At 34.1% G+C, this 18,011-nt stretch overlaps 1 protein-coding gene across 6 annotated transcripts in view; it reads left to right on the plus strand.

Annotated features, from left to right (window-relative positions):
* PDS5B (PDS5 cohesin associated factor B) overlaps positions 1–9,374 on the plus strand; it is a 200,465-nt gene extending 191,091 nt beyond the window's left edge. For 3 of the 6 annotated variants that reach the window (XM_081214717.1, XM_081214720.1, XM_081214718.1), the window contains exons 32-35: positions 1,615–2,054; positions 2,145–2,255; positions 4,808–4,943; positions 6,387–9,374. In XM_081214717.1, coding sequence (XP_081070843.1) covers positions 1,615–2,054; positions 2,145–2,255; positions 4,808–4,943; positions 6,387–6,422 — 723 coding nt within the window. In that variant the 3' untranslated portion in view covers positions 6,423–9,374. The remainder of the gene's footprint in view (positions 1–1,614; positions 2,055–2,144; positions 2,256–4,807; positions 4,944–6,386) is intronic. The other 3 variants (XM_081214719.1, XM_081214721.1, XM_081214722.1) reach the window with 2 other exon arrangements.
* The last annotated feature ends 8,637 nt before the right edge of the window (positions 9,375–18,011 follow it).

Here is an 18,011-nt window from a genome sequence, read left to right on the forward strand (position 1 = left end):
TTCCCGGACCGGGGCACGAACCCGGACTCTCAACCACTGCACCACCAGGGAAGCCCACATTATTATTTTTTGAAAAATAATGCAAAATAAAGGAAGCATTACAAATCGGTGATTTTGAAATTGATTAGATGTCTGTTTGGCAGTGGAAGTAGGAAAAAGTTTAGAACCTCAACTCAGCATCCTATTCTAAAACAAGGTACAATAATGTTTTAGTCTGCTCAGTCTGCCATAACAAAATATCATAGACTGGGAGGCTTAAACAACACAAATTAATTTTCTCACATTTCTGGATGTTGGGAAGTCCAGGATCAAGTGTGGGCCAATCCAGTTCCTGGTAGCAGCTCTATTCCTGGTTTGCAGATGGCCACCTTCTTACAGTGTTCTTAACATGGTGGAGAGAGAGACAGCAAGATCTCTCTGATGTCTCTTTTCATAAGGACACTAATCCCATCATGAAGGCCCCACCCTCGTGACCTTATCTCAACTGAATTACCTCCCAAAGGCCACATCTCCAAGTAGTATCGTATCATAACACTTCAGCATATGAATTTTTGGGGGACACAATTCAGTTCATAACAAATAGGAAATAAAATTTAAATATACACAAAAGTGTAGAATATTTAGATTAAAACTCAGACTTTAATAAACAGATGGACAAAGGGCATAAATAATACCAAGGATATAATTAGGCAGTTCACAGGCAGGAAACACAAATGACTAATTAAACATATTAAAAAATTATAAGTAATTAGATAATTTTTCTTTTCACTGATTTTTTAAGAATGTAAACTGGAACAGACCTTTTGGAAATTAACTTAGTACTATAAATATTATGTGTTTTATGTACATGTGTATACCTGTGGAGAGCATTATAAATTCATATCACTATTCTTGGTTTCTTTGAAGAATTTCCTCAGTCTCCATCTGCTGGTCAGTGATTAAATTCTGTGAATGTAGACTGATATTTTATTTTAAATTTGAAAGTCACTGATTTTTAAATTATTTTTTTTGTTAGTTGTATCTGGGATGAAGTGGTATCTTTGATTCAGAAGTGTTTTCAGAATTTTTAATAAATGATGAATATGTTTAAACTTTTGTATCTTGCAACCTCCATTTTATAAAATAAAAATAGTTCTTTTATGATGTGTATGCATGATATATATATAATATAGTTGATATTTTATGTCTTATTATACATTGTGTGGTAAAATTAGGATTACTTAAATTGACTATCAAAACAGATCCATTATACTTTAGTATAGTTGTCCATTATTTAAGCATTCAATTTAGAATGTTCTTTTTTATGAAATAGCTCTTCACCAAAAATTTATAATCTAATCAAATACTGATCTTGAGGGGTTTCATTTGAGGCTCTCTAGCTTGAGTAAGAGTAAAAACTTACCCTCTTACCCCCAGATAGTGTTTCAAATTAGAAAATTATTAATAAAAGCAAGTAAGTAGTTATGGTTCTGATGTACTTCAGAACTCTATACCTTATTTAGGTACATTTTTATGGCTGAAGTGGATAACAGATTTTTTTTTTGATTCTTAAAAATACATATACTAACAATGCATACTAAGTTTTATATTTGAAATTGTGGCTTTTATTCCTAGTCTGAATTGGACAAACCTAGAAGCCGGAAAAAAACACCTGTAACAGATTCAGAGGAGAAATTAGGGATGGATGACCTGACTAAGTTGGTACAGGAACAGAAACCTAAAGGCAGTCAACGTGGAAGGAAGAGGGGCCATACGGCTTCAGAATCAGATGAACAGCCGTGGCCTGAGGAAAAGAGGCTCAAAGAAGATATATTAGAAAATGAGGATGAACAGAATAGTCCACCAAAAAAAGGTAAAAGAGGCCGACCACCAAAACCTCCTGGTGGAAGTACACCCAAAGAAGAGCCAACCATGAAAACTTGTAAAAAAGGAAGCAAAAAAAAACCTGGACCTTCAACAGCAGAAGCAGAGGAAGAAGAAGAAAGACAAAGCGGAAGCACAGAGCAGAAGTCAAAGAGTAAACAGCACCGAACTTCAAGGAGAGCACAGCAGAGGTAAATACGTGTAACTCTAAACTGCATGCATTTAGTTACTATATTATAAATCATAAGTTGATGCTATCCACATTTGGGTCTTCCCCAAAGCAGAGCAGAATCTCCTGAAACTAGCGCAGTTGAATCCACACAATCCACACCACAGAAAGGACGAGGAAGACCATCAAAAACGCCATCACCATCACAGCCCCCCAAAAATGTGTAAGTTGTAAATAATATTAAATTTCAAACCAGTTTCAAATTATTTTGCAGGGGTTCATAAATTTCTAAATATACGTAGGGCTGTATTGAAATCCCATATATTTAGCCCCATTACACTAGGTAAGATAACATTTTTGTAAACTTACCTAGGTGATTGATACCCAGTCAACCTTTGGTGACATTTGTCCATTTTTACAGGTTTTAGACAAAACCTTGTAAATAAATACCAAATAGTTTATTATTTCCAATACATACTTTATGGTACCTGAAGAGATGATGAAGTATTTTTAAATAATTACAGTATAGACCACGTTACCTTGTCATTCCATGCTACAATTTTTCTTCATGTCTTTCCTCAACAGCTTTAAAAAATAGCTTTTACACTTTTGCTTTGATTCTTTGAACCATGTCGGAAAGTAACAGGCATCATTTTTCTTAAATTACATCTGTGGAAATGATCACATGGTGATCTCAAGTTTTTGATGTCTTGATTTTGTTTGTTTTCTAATCACATTAACACATCTGTATCCATAGATAGTTTTGGATGTTCACACAAGTACATGTTTATAGGAGAGTTACAGTAACAAATCTGTGTCCAAACTTATTAAAGTGATGGGGGCATCAGTGTTGTAATTTGTAAATTGGCACTTTTTTCTCCTCAAAGTGGAAATAGAATAGCATGTCTTCTACTAGAAATTTTGCAGTTTTTCTGAAAGTAATCCCATACTTGAGTAGCTTGACTTTTCAGAGTTGCCAACAGACCTTGGTTAAATACTCAGTTACCTTCAAAGTTTTTCCTGTTCCTGTGTATTCCATAGGAAGAGGAAAAGTTACCTGAGTGTCTAGCCAGTACTTCCTGCCTTTTTCCATATAATTTTTCCCTCAGATAAAAAGTAAGGTAAGTACATTTTTGTGGCAGCTTCATAAATGTGTTTGTATTCAACCATGGAAATTCATTGTTTTTTTGATAAAAAAATATTCTTAAGGCATCTTAAATTCCCATGGTTAATTTTATAACAAGAATATAACGGGGTGAATATCTTTCATGCTTGTAACTTTAATTTGTTTCTGTTTGGGCCTCATAAAATTAAGGGCTTAGATGATTATCATGTTACCTCCTAAAATTACACAAGTTCCTCACATGAGTGTTCTAAATCAAACAAGCATTTCTGTTAAAAAATCAATACAGAAAGAGATTCTGTATTCTGTCTTAACAGCCTAACTTCCTTTCACTGGGAAGCCCCTTTTTAGAGGTAATGTAATAACATATGTTATGATTTGTCTGTTTTCTTGTTCTGACCTCAGTGGAATTGAGAAAGATTGTGTTATTTTCCTTGTATTTTCTTCTATTAATTCTGAAAAACTGAATCAAGTACGTTTGAGTAATTGGTTTGAGTATGGATTAAACAATATCTATTTTCGATTGCTTATAGAAATGATAGGCTATGTTCTTAATTAAAAAAAAATTATCAAGAGAGATACATTTAATTAAATGGTGGCATCTATTACATATTTTTGAGTGTCTCCTGTTTCAGAGAGTACTAGGTGCTAGGGAATATAGTGGCACGAAACGGGCACAATTCTTATCCTTATAGGAGTTACCATCTAAATAGGCATGTAGTCATTAAATAATCACACATAAATATGGAATAGTAAATTGTGATATGTGCCCTGAAGGATAAAGTTAGGGTGCTGTAAGAGAATGTAAGGACAGGGCTGGGGAATTGGGGAAGTTTTCTCTTTGGAAGGTGACCAGTTGATTCCTTGAGGGTAGTAGGAGTTAGACTGATAGAGAGTAGGGAGAGGAACATTTCAGGTGGAGGGAACACTGTTTTGGAAGGTTCTGAAGTGGGAAAAATCCTGGCAAATTCAGAGAGCTGAAGGAAGGCAAGGATATTGCTGAATTGTAGTTGTGGGGAACTGGGGAGTGGAAAGAGATGAGAATGGACAGGTAGGCAAGGCCTGTCTGCAGGGCTTTATATACTGTATTAAGGAGGTTTATGCAGTTACTCTCAGTACATAGGGGGCTCTCTAGGGGGCGTGGCATCAGCTGTTTTTACATTTTTGAAAGATTACTTGTAGAGAGAAGAGACAAGAGATGAGAATGGTTTAGAAATACGTAGTAACAATGAAGATGGAGAGAAGTGAATGGATTTGAGATTTCTTTATAAGTAGAATCTTAGGGCCAGGTAAAGAGTTGTAGACTATGACGAAAGACTCTTAAAGTTTCTGCTTTGAGCAACTCAGCCTTTTACTGAGTTGAGAAAGGTAAAAGGAAGAGTAGACTTTGGGTTATGTTTTAAAATCCTTTATGGTATTGGTCTCAGTCACACTGACTTATTATTTGGTAGATCTTTTTATAAGATTCTAGGATTAAGTGCTTGTTTAGGGTTCAGAATGTAAGAAAAATATTTCTTGGCTTACAAGGTAATTGAGAATAAAAATGATAATAAATGAAAGCCTGTGAAATATTTAAAGCATTTCCTGTTATGAAGTAACCTACCACTTAAGGATCAGAATGTTCATTTTATTTTACATGTGTTTTACTCTAGCCGTGTAGGACGCTCCAAACAAGCTGCTACTAAAGAAAATGATTCAAGTGAAGAAGTAGATGTGTTTCAGGGTAGCTCTCCTGTCGATGATAATCCACAGGAAGAAACAGAGGAAGAAGAAGTTTCTGCAGTAAATGTATGTGTTTATGAAAGTGCCATGTGTAATAAATAGTATGGAATATAGACTTAGAGTTGGTAAATATTTGGTCAGATCCATTTAGCACTTGCTGTTACTTAATAATTCTAAATATTTATATATTTTTCTTCATTAGTTTATAGTGTTGTTTCATCTACCGGCTTAGATAGTGGAGACTATATCCTTTGTGAAAACCTGAAACCAAGTGAGAATAATAGATGTAGCCTAGTGAATGGGTAAATGCCCAGTTTAAAACTGAATGCAGAGAGGAACAAGTGGCAGTCTGATGTCAACACCTTACGCATTTAAGTTCTCCCTGTATCTGTTATATATACTCTTGTTTATGTTTCGTAAGTATTTGTTGGAGTTTCCCACTAGCTACTAGTAGTTAGTCATATAGAATAAAATCATGTCTTTAATTAAAATTAGCTTTGGGAATTCATAAAATTGGTAATAGACACTTCTTTTACAGAAGTAGGAATGTGATGCTTCCTGAGATACTTTTCTTTTAAAGAAATGAATGGTTTTGTTGGTTACATCTCAGATTTTTTCCCTTTGGAAGAAATATAATTAACACATTTAAGTAAGAGCTGTCATCTTCCTAACATTAATGCTGAATCTTTGGGTCAGCTCAGCCAGCCATCTTTGTTTGAGAAACCTGTGTTCTTTGATCAGGTCCCAGGGTTGATCCCTGCCCCTCTGTTCTATTTAATATAATCAGCACTTCTATCTGCATCAGGATGCATTTATGTGAATGAATTAAGACCACAGAAAAATATGTTGAATTATGGTCTCAAACTAGTTGGGCTTGTTTGTAAAGGGTTTTAGGGGGTGGAAAAATAAGGCTGAAGAGTTGTACATAGTGACTGATGTCTTCATCAAAGAAATTAAAATCCTGTTCTATTTGTATTCCTCTTGTTAATACTGATCTTTTTTGAACTAAAGTTTTACGTTTTCATTAGTACTTGCCAGTAAGTGGTAATATGTCTGAATTTCAGATTATTTATATGTATTTGATAGTTGTTATGATCCAAACTCAATAGCTGTTTTCTGAGAAAGACAGCTGTAAGCCTAAATTCATAAATATCAAATGTTTTCTTTTACTACAGAAACATAAGTAAAAAGGTGATATTTGCAATTGTTTTTCTTGCTGTTGGCATTGACTTCTGTTCATTTCTCTTTAAAATTATTAAATAGAAAAGTAAGATAGTTCTCTCTTTTGCTATCCTGGGAAAGGCTGTTTATGGGCATTCATGTATTATGTACATCTAAATATGTGATGTCAAGGCAGAAAGTTAACACAGGAGAAAGGTTTTGAGGAAAGAAAAGCAAAGAAAATCAACATGTAAGAATAATGATTGGTTAAAAAATAATGATAATTACTGCTGTGTCTAATTAATATGTACCCATTTTAATTAAGCATCTGGTGATATTTCTTTCAAGGTACGGCGGCGAAGTTCTAAAAGAGAAAGGCGATGAACAAATGTCATTAATAACTTCCTATGTGAAAGCTTTGAAAAAATAATTTTTTGTCAAGCTTCAGGCTGAGTAAAGCCTTTGATGCACAAAATGGGACTGCTGAAGAGTGGACAGTTGGACCTTACTCTGATGACCTCATGTATTTGTGGTCACATGCTTTAGCCACGCGCACGGTGATAACATTGACTATGGAGTCTTGTGAAAAAGTCTAATGTGCGATGGCTATGTAGACATAAAGAAGAAACTTGTAAATATATTTTTTCTTCTTTTTTTTTTTTTTTATGTTTCTGACTTCTAAAGTGCTTGTATAGCTTTTATCTGCGGCTTTAAACTGACAGTACCCAGCTGTTTATTGGATCTATTGATTTGAAAAGAGTTTGTTAGGATAGATCTTAAGCAGTAATCTGTCAGTGTTTGTATTTGTATTCTCTGCAGTTTTACTGTGAAATTTTTTTTTCAACAAATGGTGTCAGTTTCTTGATGTCACAATTTGTTGGAGAGTTAAAATGATCTCTTTCCCTTGTGTATCTTACCTAGTGTTTACTCCTGGGCACCCTTAATCTTCAGAGGTGCTAAACTGTCTGCCATTACACCTGAACAATGCCTCTGATGGGAGGACGCCACGCAAACTGTGGAATAGTCCTGAAGTTGTTTGATTATTTTACACCTCAGTATTGGTCCCAGAATTTTCTGGCCTTTCATGGCAAGGAAAATTTTAAAAAGAGATTTAAAATATTATAATTTTAAAGAGTGTGTTATAAAATAATGTACTGAATTCTTTATCCCATTTTATCATCCCTTTTCAGTTTTTATTAATCTACTGTATCAATAAAATTCTGCAGTTTGAATTAGTTTTTAATAGTCTAGAATGTTATTGTGTATAGATATTTCCTCTTGAACATTATGTTCAGAAAATGCAAATTATTACACTATAATATAAAATCTGATATATACACATTAGAAGTGTTTCAGTTCTCCATAACAGTGTAAAGTTAATCAGAAAGAAAAAAATTTTATTGATGCAGTGTGTCTTTATAAAGCTGTTCTTGAAAGCAAGTGTTTTGTATTTTATAGTGAGTTGCATGTTTATGAAAAAAAGTGCTGAAAATGGGATGTGCTCTTTTCTGTAAATTCGTATTTAGCCATAGTATATGATAGATTGCCCCATAACATAGTTTTTCATCAAGAGTTTATTATTGTACTTTATTTTGGAGCCAAAAATTGTTTCAGCGGGGGAGGGACAGGGTGGGAGTGATATATCCAACTATATGAGCTACTGTAGGTATCACAATCTTATGAACTTTGAATGGAATTCCACTTTGTCCAGATTGGGAGAAGTGGAAATATATTTGGGTTTAGAGCATATCTTTTTTCCTTTCTTTGTTGTAATCTACAAAATATAGAAACAAAGGCAGCATCCTTTATACAGTTTTATGAACTGTATTTTCAACCAAAACATACAGGTTACAACTTAATGCTTTCCTAAATTCATTTTAGTATTTCAGGTGCTGTTCTTTCATTTTTTTCATGGTTACCATCAGAAAAGAAAATCATATTCTAACTTATTAAATTTATCACAATGGATAATAGAGCATTTTCATTTAATATGCCATTATGTTTAAGGTATATTTCCAAGTTGGTTATAATAGATGGGGGATATAATAAAGAAACTACTATTTTGGAAAGTGACATTTTACTATTTTCCAGTGTATATCACAATTGATGTGATTATTTTTCTTTTGAAGATTTCTTCATGTTTATGAAACGGCCTTTTATTTTTTAAAAAAAAGTTTTGAATTGTGTCTTAATCTCTCAATATTTAACTATTCTTCATCTACAACAGTACTGACACCAGTGATTATGGGAGGCTGCTGTATATCAAGGCAGCTAATGTTGGACCAAGATACAGTTGGTTTTTAAATGTGTCATTAGCTCAGTTCTCCCAAACACGCTATTTCTATTTCAGCAGTACAAAGGCATGTTTTTAAATCTATAAAATAAAGAATAAGGGATAGCTTTGTATTTTTGTCGTTGACTAAATTGCACCGGAAATGTTTATGGGAGTATATCTTTAAGACCATTTTATAAAACAGTGAAAAAATGATTGTGGAGGATTTTTATTTGCATGATCATAGTTAACCAAATTTCATTGCACATTTAATTCTGTACATCAGTTCACAAAAAATGTTCATTGTAGATTTTGTTCAATGACAATGAGTCTGTGATTTTATAACTTGTCTGTTCACTTTTTGGGAGGATTATGATGTAAAGTTTCCATTTTTCTGTAGAAAAAATAGGTGCAATAATGATCAAAGTTTTGATGTCCTGAGTCATCTTAGGGGATTATCTCATTATGTTGAAACTTAACATTTCATGTACTAACATTTGGAGAACCACATACTGTAACTAAAGTAAAATTAAGTATGTGTAAAACGTTAATTGCTAACAGTGGTTAGCAGACTCTTCAGTGATAATGTTCATTTTGAAAATACATACTGTATAAAAAAATTAAGAAAATATTTAACTCACTGTAACAAGTTCCATTATGAAGATCTTATGATTCTTCAGTGAGGTTGTCTTTGCTGCACTCTGTAGCAAATCCGTTTAATCTACACTATAATAAAATTTCTTGCTGCAGTGCAACAGGAAGCTTTTTCAGTGATCTCCACTGTATATGTAAATTACAAATGTGGCTGTAAAACTTGTTCCAGGTATTAAAGGTTGCATTACTTTCTGTATTTTCTTATAACTTGTAAGTTTGATTTTTGATTTTCCTTTTGCCCACTTAAAGAATGTCAGGAATTTAAGAATTTGTTTAACTTAGGCATATCTCCCCTACCACATAGTATTATGTCACCATAATGAACAGTTGGTATTTAGATAGATAACCAATTTTCAGACACAGTTTTGGATTTTCTGTGAAGTTGAATAAACATGAAAGCTAATATATAACTGTATTATTTTATTTATGTGAATCTATCTATATATATTTAAATATGTTTACTAAATGGAGGAAGGCACATTTTAGTGATTTTTAATTTTGGAGGCTTTGTTTCATAAAGAGGAAATATATTTCCTAGTAACATTTTTCAGACTTCTTATTTAAACTTCTCATGCAACATCTTGGCTGGCAGAGACTTACTAAGTATTATTTAAGTTAAAAGGTTGCATAACTGAAGAAAAGAAATGGATCATATAAACTTTAAAAGTAAGCACTAAGAAAATAAGTTACTGTAGTGACAGTTTTATTAATTTGTTCAACAAATATTTATTGAGTACCTACCATGTGCTAGGCTAGTTACAGGGGATATAGTATGATCAGGATAGAATAAGTCTCTGCCCTTGTGGAGCTTACATTCTCCACAAAGAGGTGGTGGACTAAGGAAAACAATAAGTAATATATAATGTCATACTGTGAAAAGTATGGAGATTAGAAAAGGAAAGCAGGATAGAGAGTAGAGATGATTGGAGGAGAAGCTATTTTATGTACTTTGAAGCTGCGTTATTCAGTAAAATTTAGGATTGTTCATGTCTTTATGATGAAGTGACACTTTTATAATTATAAAACATCATTTGTTAGCTGTATGAATACTTCATGCCTACTTTGTCTGATAATTGATATAGCCATACCACTTTTGTTTTAACTATTGTTCGCATGACAAAACTTTTTCTGTTCCATTATTTTCAACCTGTTTATGTCCTGATGTTTAAAAGTGCATGTCATGTAAACATTTTATACTTTGGTCTTATTCTTTTATCCAATCTTAGAATCTTTGTTCTTTAGAGTGTTTAGACTATTTATTTTTGGTATAATCACTGATACAGTAGCTTTTATTGCTATTTTTTTGCCAATTTTTTCTTTATTCCTTTATTTTCTCCTTTTCCTACCTTCCTTTGGCTAGGTGAAGTACTTCTTACTATTCTGTTTTATCTCTTTTATTAGCTTTTTAGTTATAAATGTTGGAAATATCTATGCTTTCAGTAGTCAGTGTTCTTACTTGTTTATACATACATTTTCTCTTTTCTTTGCACTTTTTTCATTTTTATTTTTTTTTTGGTAGTTCTGTGCTTCGATCTTAATTCATTTTTCTTAATCCTGAAGAGCTTTTAATATTGCTATGGTTCAGGCCTGGGGGCAGTTAACTCATTCAGTGTTTGTTTGTTTGAAAGGTCTTAATCACACCTTCATTTTTGAAGGGTATTTTCCTTGGATATGGAATTCTAGATTGGCAGTTTTATTTATTTGGCAACTTAAAAGTTAGCATTCTGTTGTCCTCTGATTTTCATATTTTTTTTGTAAGTCAGCTTAAAACCTTTTTGCTCTCTGTAGGTAATGTGTGTTTTTTTTCTGGCTGCTTTTAGGATCTTCTCTTTGTTTTTAGCAGTTTGACTGTGCTGAGCATACTTATGTTTTTCATTTTATTTATCATGCTTGGGGTTTACTGAACTCTTGAATCTGTGGGTTGATGTATTCCATCAGTTGTGAAAAATTATCCATTCACATATTGCTTCTACTCTATTATCACTTCTCTCTTTCTGGCACTACAGTTATAAATATACTTTACTGTTTGTGTCCCATGTGCTTTTTATTTTCTTCCCTGATCTTTCTGCTTTTTTTTTTCTCTCTGTGCATCAGTTTGGATGTTTTCTGTTGACCCATCTTTCAGATTTATCAAGCCTGCCTTCTGCACTGTGCAGTCTTCCATTTCACCAACCCAATTAGTTGACTTCATATATTGTATTTTTTAGTTTTAGAATGTCCAGTTATATTTTATAGATTTCATTTTTCTTTTCAATGTCTCTGTCTTTTTACTCTTTCCTCCCATTTAAAAAGAATACAGCTGGCAAACATTTGAATTATATAACTAAGTCTAACATCTGCATCATCTGTGGATCTGATCCCATTGCCTAGTTCTTTTTTTTCTTTATTACCAGTCACATTTTTCCTGGTCACACTTCCTTCTCTCACTTTATAGGGCTTTTAATTTTTTCCCCTTCTGCAGGAGAATGTTTATAAAAGAACTGAAAGATTGAAGTTGATGTCATTTTCCACCAGGAGAGAATTTGCCTTGTTTTCTGTTAGGCATTTTAGGGCTTGATTACCTCAACCCATGGAGTTGGGCTTGGGCTGCAGCTTTTGTTAGACTCAAACTTGTTTCAAAAGTCTTGGGAGTAAGACTTGTATTATGTGACAGGCCTTGCAAGACTACCAGAGATTTCATTCAGTTTTTCTCTCCAGCCCAGCCTCTCAGCAGGAAGACTGTTTTACATAGGACAGGCAAAGAAGGTTCTTTGAGAAGGTGACATCTGATCATGGACTTCCATTAAGTGAGGGAATCAAGCCATATGGGGGGGGAAAGTATTACGGGCAGAGGGAAGAGTACGTACAAAAGTCCTTAGGGAAGAAAAGTACATCAAGGATTTCAAGAAGGCAGTGTTTCTGGAGTGAAAGTGACTAAGGGATAAAAGGGTAGGAGAGAAATTCAGAAGATAGCAAAGAATCAGATCATACCTGTATGCCTCTTGGGACTTTTGTTCAGAGTTTGATGGGAACCCACTGCAGGGCTTTGATGAGTAGGAGAGTGGCAAGATCTGGACCTGTTTTTCTTTCTTATTTTTTAATTAAAAAAAAATACTTTGGACTCAACATGTCTAAAACTGAGTGCATTAACCTTTCCTTCCTGGATGTGGTCCTCTTTATATATCTGAAAATAGAACTAGCATTCAGCTAGCAATGCAGATCAGAAATCTAGAAATGACCTCCCAACTCCTCCTCTTCCTTATGCTCATATCCAGTCTGTCATCAAGTCCTGTTGATTTTACCTTCTGATTATTCCTGGAATTTTTCTTCTTTTTTTCATCAGTGTATTAAAAAAAAGTAGTTCTCATTTCTTTGCCTCCAAACTTGTCTGCTCACATTTGCTCTTGCCTGACCTCAAATTTATTTTCACAGTGTAGCCAGACTATATTGTGAAATACAGTGATCCCGTCAGCAGCAGCAACAACAACAACAAACCCTACAGTATAAACCCTACAATCCCATAACACTACACCATTGCATTTAAGATAATGTGCCCTACAAAGCTCTGCATCTTTGGTCAGTCCTATCTAGCCAGTCTTTTCTTCTTAGTCTCTGTCAGCTAGGCTATTCTTTCAATCCCCTTACACCTAGTTGCCAGAGGTACAAGTTATTAGGGTGCATATAAAGGTATATAGACATTCAAAAGATAAAATATAGTCTATTCATTATGCCTGGAGCACTCTTCCTTTTTCTGCTGCGTCTAGTTGTTTCGTACTCACACTACAAGTAAGAATTTTCCCTAGGAAACCTTTCTAGATTTCTGTGATCAGGACAAACCCCACTGTTATCCGCCCCCTTAGTCTACCTCTTTATAGAGCTCATTAGCACAGTTGGCATTTGAATTGTTTGATTAACGCTTGTCCCACTGCCTCCAGCACTGTAAACTACATGAAGACAGAGGTGGTGTTTTGTTTTTTTTTTTTTTTACTAGTTTATCTCTAGCACCCAGCACAGTGCCTAGTGTACATAGTACTAAAAAACGTTTGTTGAATAAATTAACTTTACTTTATTGAAATGTAGATAAATAAGACATTAAAAATTGTTCGATTTAAGACAAAGAAGTCTGTTAATTTACTGTGCCAGATAACCTTATTAAAAGCTTTACATACACTGTCATCTCATGTAGTCCTCACTGTAGCTCTGTGGTCGTTGATGGTACGCCCTTTAACAGATGTGGGAACTGAGGGTCAGAGGTTGTAATGGCTTACTCAAGATTCCTCATCTCTAAAGTGATGACCGAGGGGTCGATCACATGTGTTTTACTCCAAAGCTATGCCCTTTCGGTACTACCTCAAATATTAATCATCAAACCAACATTGATTGAATAAATATTAATAAGTCTTAAAGAAGTAGTGACATAATTCTCAAATTATGTTGGAAGGTGATAACATAGCATTGGCCACATTTTATTGGTTACTCTTGTTACCTGTTTCCCTACATTTTCTCCCATTGTGAGAAATGTGTATTATCAACATTTTACAAAGAAACCTAGACTTGCCCAAAGGTCACAGAGTAGAGCCAGAGTTGATGGTCTGAAGTAATACTTATGCCATTGGTTTGGACTAGAATTTAAATAACTTATTTAAACCCAGACTGCTTTCTATTTATTGAAAGCATATAAAATGCTTCAGACAAATCTTAGATGGTGATGGATAAAAATGTAAATTTATTTACTTTACATAATTTACATTCTTTGGTGGATGGGTTTAACTGGTTCACTAGGTAGTCTTCTGCGTTATGCCCCTTGGATGCCCCTAGTTATCATGAAAAAAATCCTGGAGAGGTGATAATACTGTTAGCCCCTTATAGATAGTATGTGGGTATTTGGAGCTTGGGTGCATACCACACATGTTCATTTGGGAGTTGAGATCAACTTGGCTGAAGGGGAGAACTTTATCTGCGTTGTGGTGGGGTAGTGGGGAGATGCTCTTGCAGAAGTATTTTGGGAGAACATAGTTTAGGGCTTTGAGTTACAAAGCCACTTAAGGGAGCTACCGATGGATTTTTAGAGCAAAAGAAGGAAGCTAGGAAATTATTAGGACTTTTCACATGACAGCTTTAGAAGGGTGTGTAATACAGTTTAAGGGACTACTAAACTAGTCCAGTTAGTTCACTGTAAGATTAGCTTAGTAGTGTGCTCTGAAGAAGCAATTACCTTGTCTTTAAGCCTCAAACTGTTCATAACTAGTAATTGTTAGACCTGAGTTCTGTAGTTCCATTATTCAAATAAACAGACAAAGTTCACAGTAAGTAACAGCCAGCTGAACATCTTTTTTGATTTAAAACCTTACACAGGTACTTCCTAAACCCTTTCCCATAGAAAGGAGGTAGAAACAACACAGGCATTCAGAGCAAAATATGAAAATCACCCTTCGTTTCACCTGATCAGGATTTCAGTCTCATTTCCTTGCGTATATATACCTGTATATCTTGTTTTTATGTAAGTGGGACCATACTATATCCTTCTACAACTTTTTCCTCTACTAAATGTTTTTATAAAACTATCAGCACTTATGAGTTTATTGCACCCTTTTAACAGCTGCATAAGGTTCATTGTATACGTATGCCATGCTTTATTTAATCACTGTTCTGTTGATGGGCATTTGGGTTATTTACATTTTTCACTGTTACAAATGATGCAGTAAATGATCTTTCCTGTTAATGTCTTTGTGCTGAAGTGCCAGATTTCCTTGTTCATATTCTTTGCGCATTTTTCTATTTAGCTGTTTGTCTTTTTATTGTTGTTGTTTATCTCTGGGTAAAAAGGAAGGAGGTAGGGATGGGTTATGGACTTTAGCCACACCAAGTTACATTTTGTTACAAAAATATACTGTAGTTTTTAGCTAGCATATATGCTAAAAGTGAGCTTACGATCTTTCCATGAGCTCTTTACATATTCTCACATTATTCACTTGCTTGTTAAGTCCGTGGAAGATATCTTCTAGTGAGTCACTTATCAGTGAGCTTTTTTTGTTGTTTTTTGGCCACACACCGCACAGCTTGCAGGGGATCTTAGTTCCCCACAGGGGATTGAACCCAGGCCAAGGCTGTGAAAGCACCAAGTCCTAACTACTGGACCACCAGGGAATTCCCATCTTTAAGGTTTTTTTAGTGGTGTCTTCTGTCATATAATGTGAGAGTTTTTCCTCTTTGTGAGCTCAAATCTGTCAGTATTGTTCATTATGGCCTCTGAGTTTTGTGCTTACTACAAGATTTTGAAATTATTTTCCTGTTTTCTAATATGTACACTTTTTTTAACATTAAATCATTTACTCTATCTGGGGACTACTTTTGTATATTGTGTGTAATTATGGTCTAACTTAATTTTCTCCTAAGTGTATAGTTACTTTTCTTAACACAGTTTATTGTGTAGTTTCTTTTATCTCCACTGGTTTGAAATGCTACAGGTATCATGATGTAAATATCTTTATCTACCTGGACCTGGTTTTGGACTCATGTTTCATTGATCTCTTTGTCTCTGCCTATAACCAATATATAATGTAAGTACTATACCTATATAATAAGTTTTTATATTTGGCCTGAGAAATTTTCCTAAATTTTAATTTTAACAATGTCTTATTTGTTGTTCTTGGCTATTCTTGTCATTTTCTCTTACTCAAAATATCAACATCTTTACAATATTGAGCCTGCCTGCTGAGATTTTTTTTAAAGTCCTTCCTTTCAATATAGTTTTACTATTTTCTTCATAAGAATAGGCTTTGCATCTTTAAAAATATATTTTATGAATTTTATTGTTATTGCTAATGTTGTTATTCTATTTTCTAACTGGTTATACCCACTGTGTTATGTTTTCAGCCACTTTGCCGAACTTTTTGTTAGTTGTAAGACTTTTTCATTTAATTGTCTTGGATTTGTTAGATAGATAACACTCTCTGCAAAGAGTTTTGTCAGTATTTCAGATGTTCTGATACTTATTTATCATGTTTTTCTGGTCTAATTGTGTTGGTTGGCACTTCCAGAGCATTGTTAAATAGAAAGCAGCCTGTCTTTTTTCAGTTTAAGAAAATTTCTATGACTGTCTAATCACAGTTATTAAAAAATAAAATCTGGAATGTGTGTTGAATTCCATGTTTGCATGGCAGTTTATGTTTTAAAAAATATAATTGTCAGTGTAATGAATTATATAAATAGATTTCATAAATAGAATCATCCTTGCTTGCTTTGGTAGGATTAACCCAGCTTGGTCATGCCATTAGATTCAGCGTGGTAACATTTTACTCATTATCCTTATATTCATGTCGAGTATTGAGATTGGTTTGTGATTTTCTTTGTTGTGTTCTCTTTACTCCAGTATTGGTATGAAGGGTTTTTCCAGCCTTTAGAATAAGTTGGAAAGGTCTCTCTATTTGTCTATGAAACAGTTTATATAATGTAGGAATTAGTTACTTTCTGAAATCTTGATAGAGCTCACATTTTACATTATACATGGTGCTTTATTTTTAGTTTTATTTTTTCAATTTTCAAGTAAAAAATATTTCCAGCATCCGGGAAATAATGTAGCAGACCATCATGATCTCATTCTCCAAGTTTAGAAGATGTTAAGGGCTTCCCTGGTGGCGCAGTGGTTGAGAGTCCGCCTGCCGATGCAGGGGACACGGGTTCGTGCCCCGGTCCAGGAGGATCCCGCATGCCGCGGAGCGGCTGCGCCCGTGAGCCATGGCCGCTGAGCCTGTGCGTTCGGAGCCTGTGCTCCGTGATGGGAAAAGCCACAGAAGTGAGAGGCCCACGTACCACCAAAAAAAAAAAAAAAAAAAAAAAAAAAGATGTTAATACTTCACCATATTTGTTTAAATTCTCGATAACTCCCCCAACCCCCAACACACGTGTATACACCCACACATGCATGCACACACATGCACGTGCACGCACAAGCACGCATGTGCACACACACACACACTTTGCTCCCTCTGCCAGTGAGCAGTAAAATCTCTCAGGAATGTTTAGGAAGCAGTGTTTCTTTATTGTGTTTTAAGAATAAGCATTCCATAATTGTGTCATAGATGATATGGAGTGATTGCATTTGTGTCTGTCCTTTCATGGGGAGGAGAAACTCACTTTATGTAAAAACTACATTCCTGTTTTTTTTTTAAGAAGATATAAAATACTAAAAGATATAGTTAAAGCTTATAACCTTTCTTCATTCTTCCCCCCTGCTTCACTAAGCGGTAAATATCCTGATATTAATGTGTGTCATTCCCATCCATGCATGTTTTCATCCTTCTTTTACATATGTGTATTTTTAAAAGTGCATAGGAGTATTTTGTATATTTTTAAATTTTATGGGAAAAAATCCATTGTATCTATAATTTTGAAACCTATTTTTACTCAGTACTGTGTCTTTGAGGTATAGGTATAGCCATGTTTGTTATATGTTGTTCTATATTTGCACGATTTAACAACTCTGAAATTAGGATGCTTCTTAAATCATCATGTCATATTAAATTTGATGAAGTTCTGTAAATTCCTCTTAATTGCTTTTGTAAAGTATTCTATTGTTTGACTGTACCACAGTTAATCCATTCTTATAGCAGTTAATCATTTTTCCTATTTTTATTTTTATTCTTATTATCAGATTGTTTACACTTTCATTATTACAACCAGGGCCAAAGTGAGCATCCTTCCTGTCTCATAAATGATTATTTTGAATGCGAATGTTGAGTTTAATGAATATGGGTATTCTACTTTCTAGGTATTGCCAAATTACATTCCAAAGTGGTTGTCTTACTTTATATTCCCACCAGCAGTGTATAAGAGCTGTTATTTGCTTCTAATTTTTAGATTTGAATCCCTTTGAAATTAACTTCGTGTGTGGTGTGAGTTAGGGTCTTACTGTATCTTTTTTCAATGCATAGCCATTCACCTCAGCACTATTACTTATGAAATAGTTCATTCTTTCTACTTTGATTTAAATGCCATAGCTGTCATATACCAAGTGCCTTTATATGTTGAGAATATATTTAAAATAATATAATATTTATGTTTATAAT

Source organism: Mesoplodon bidens (assembly GCF_964165515.1).
Source record: "Mesoplodon bidens genome assembly, chromosome: 17".
Taxonomy (NCBI): domain Eukaryota; kingdom Metazoa; phylum Chordata; class Mammalia; order Artiodactyla; family Ziphiidae; genus Mesoplodon; species Mesoplodon bidens.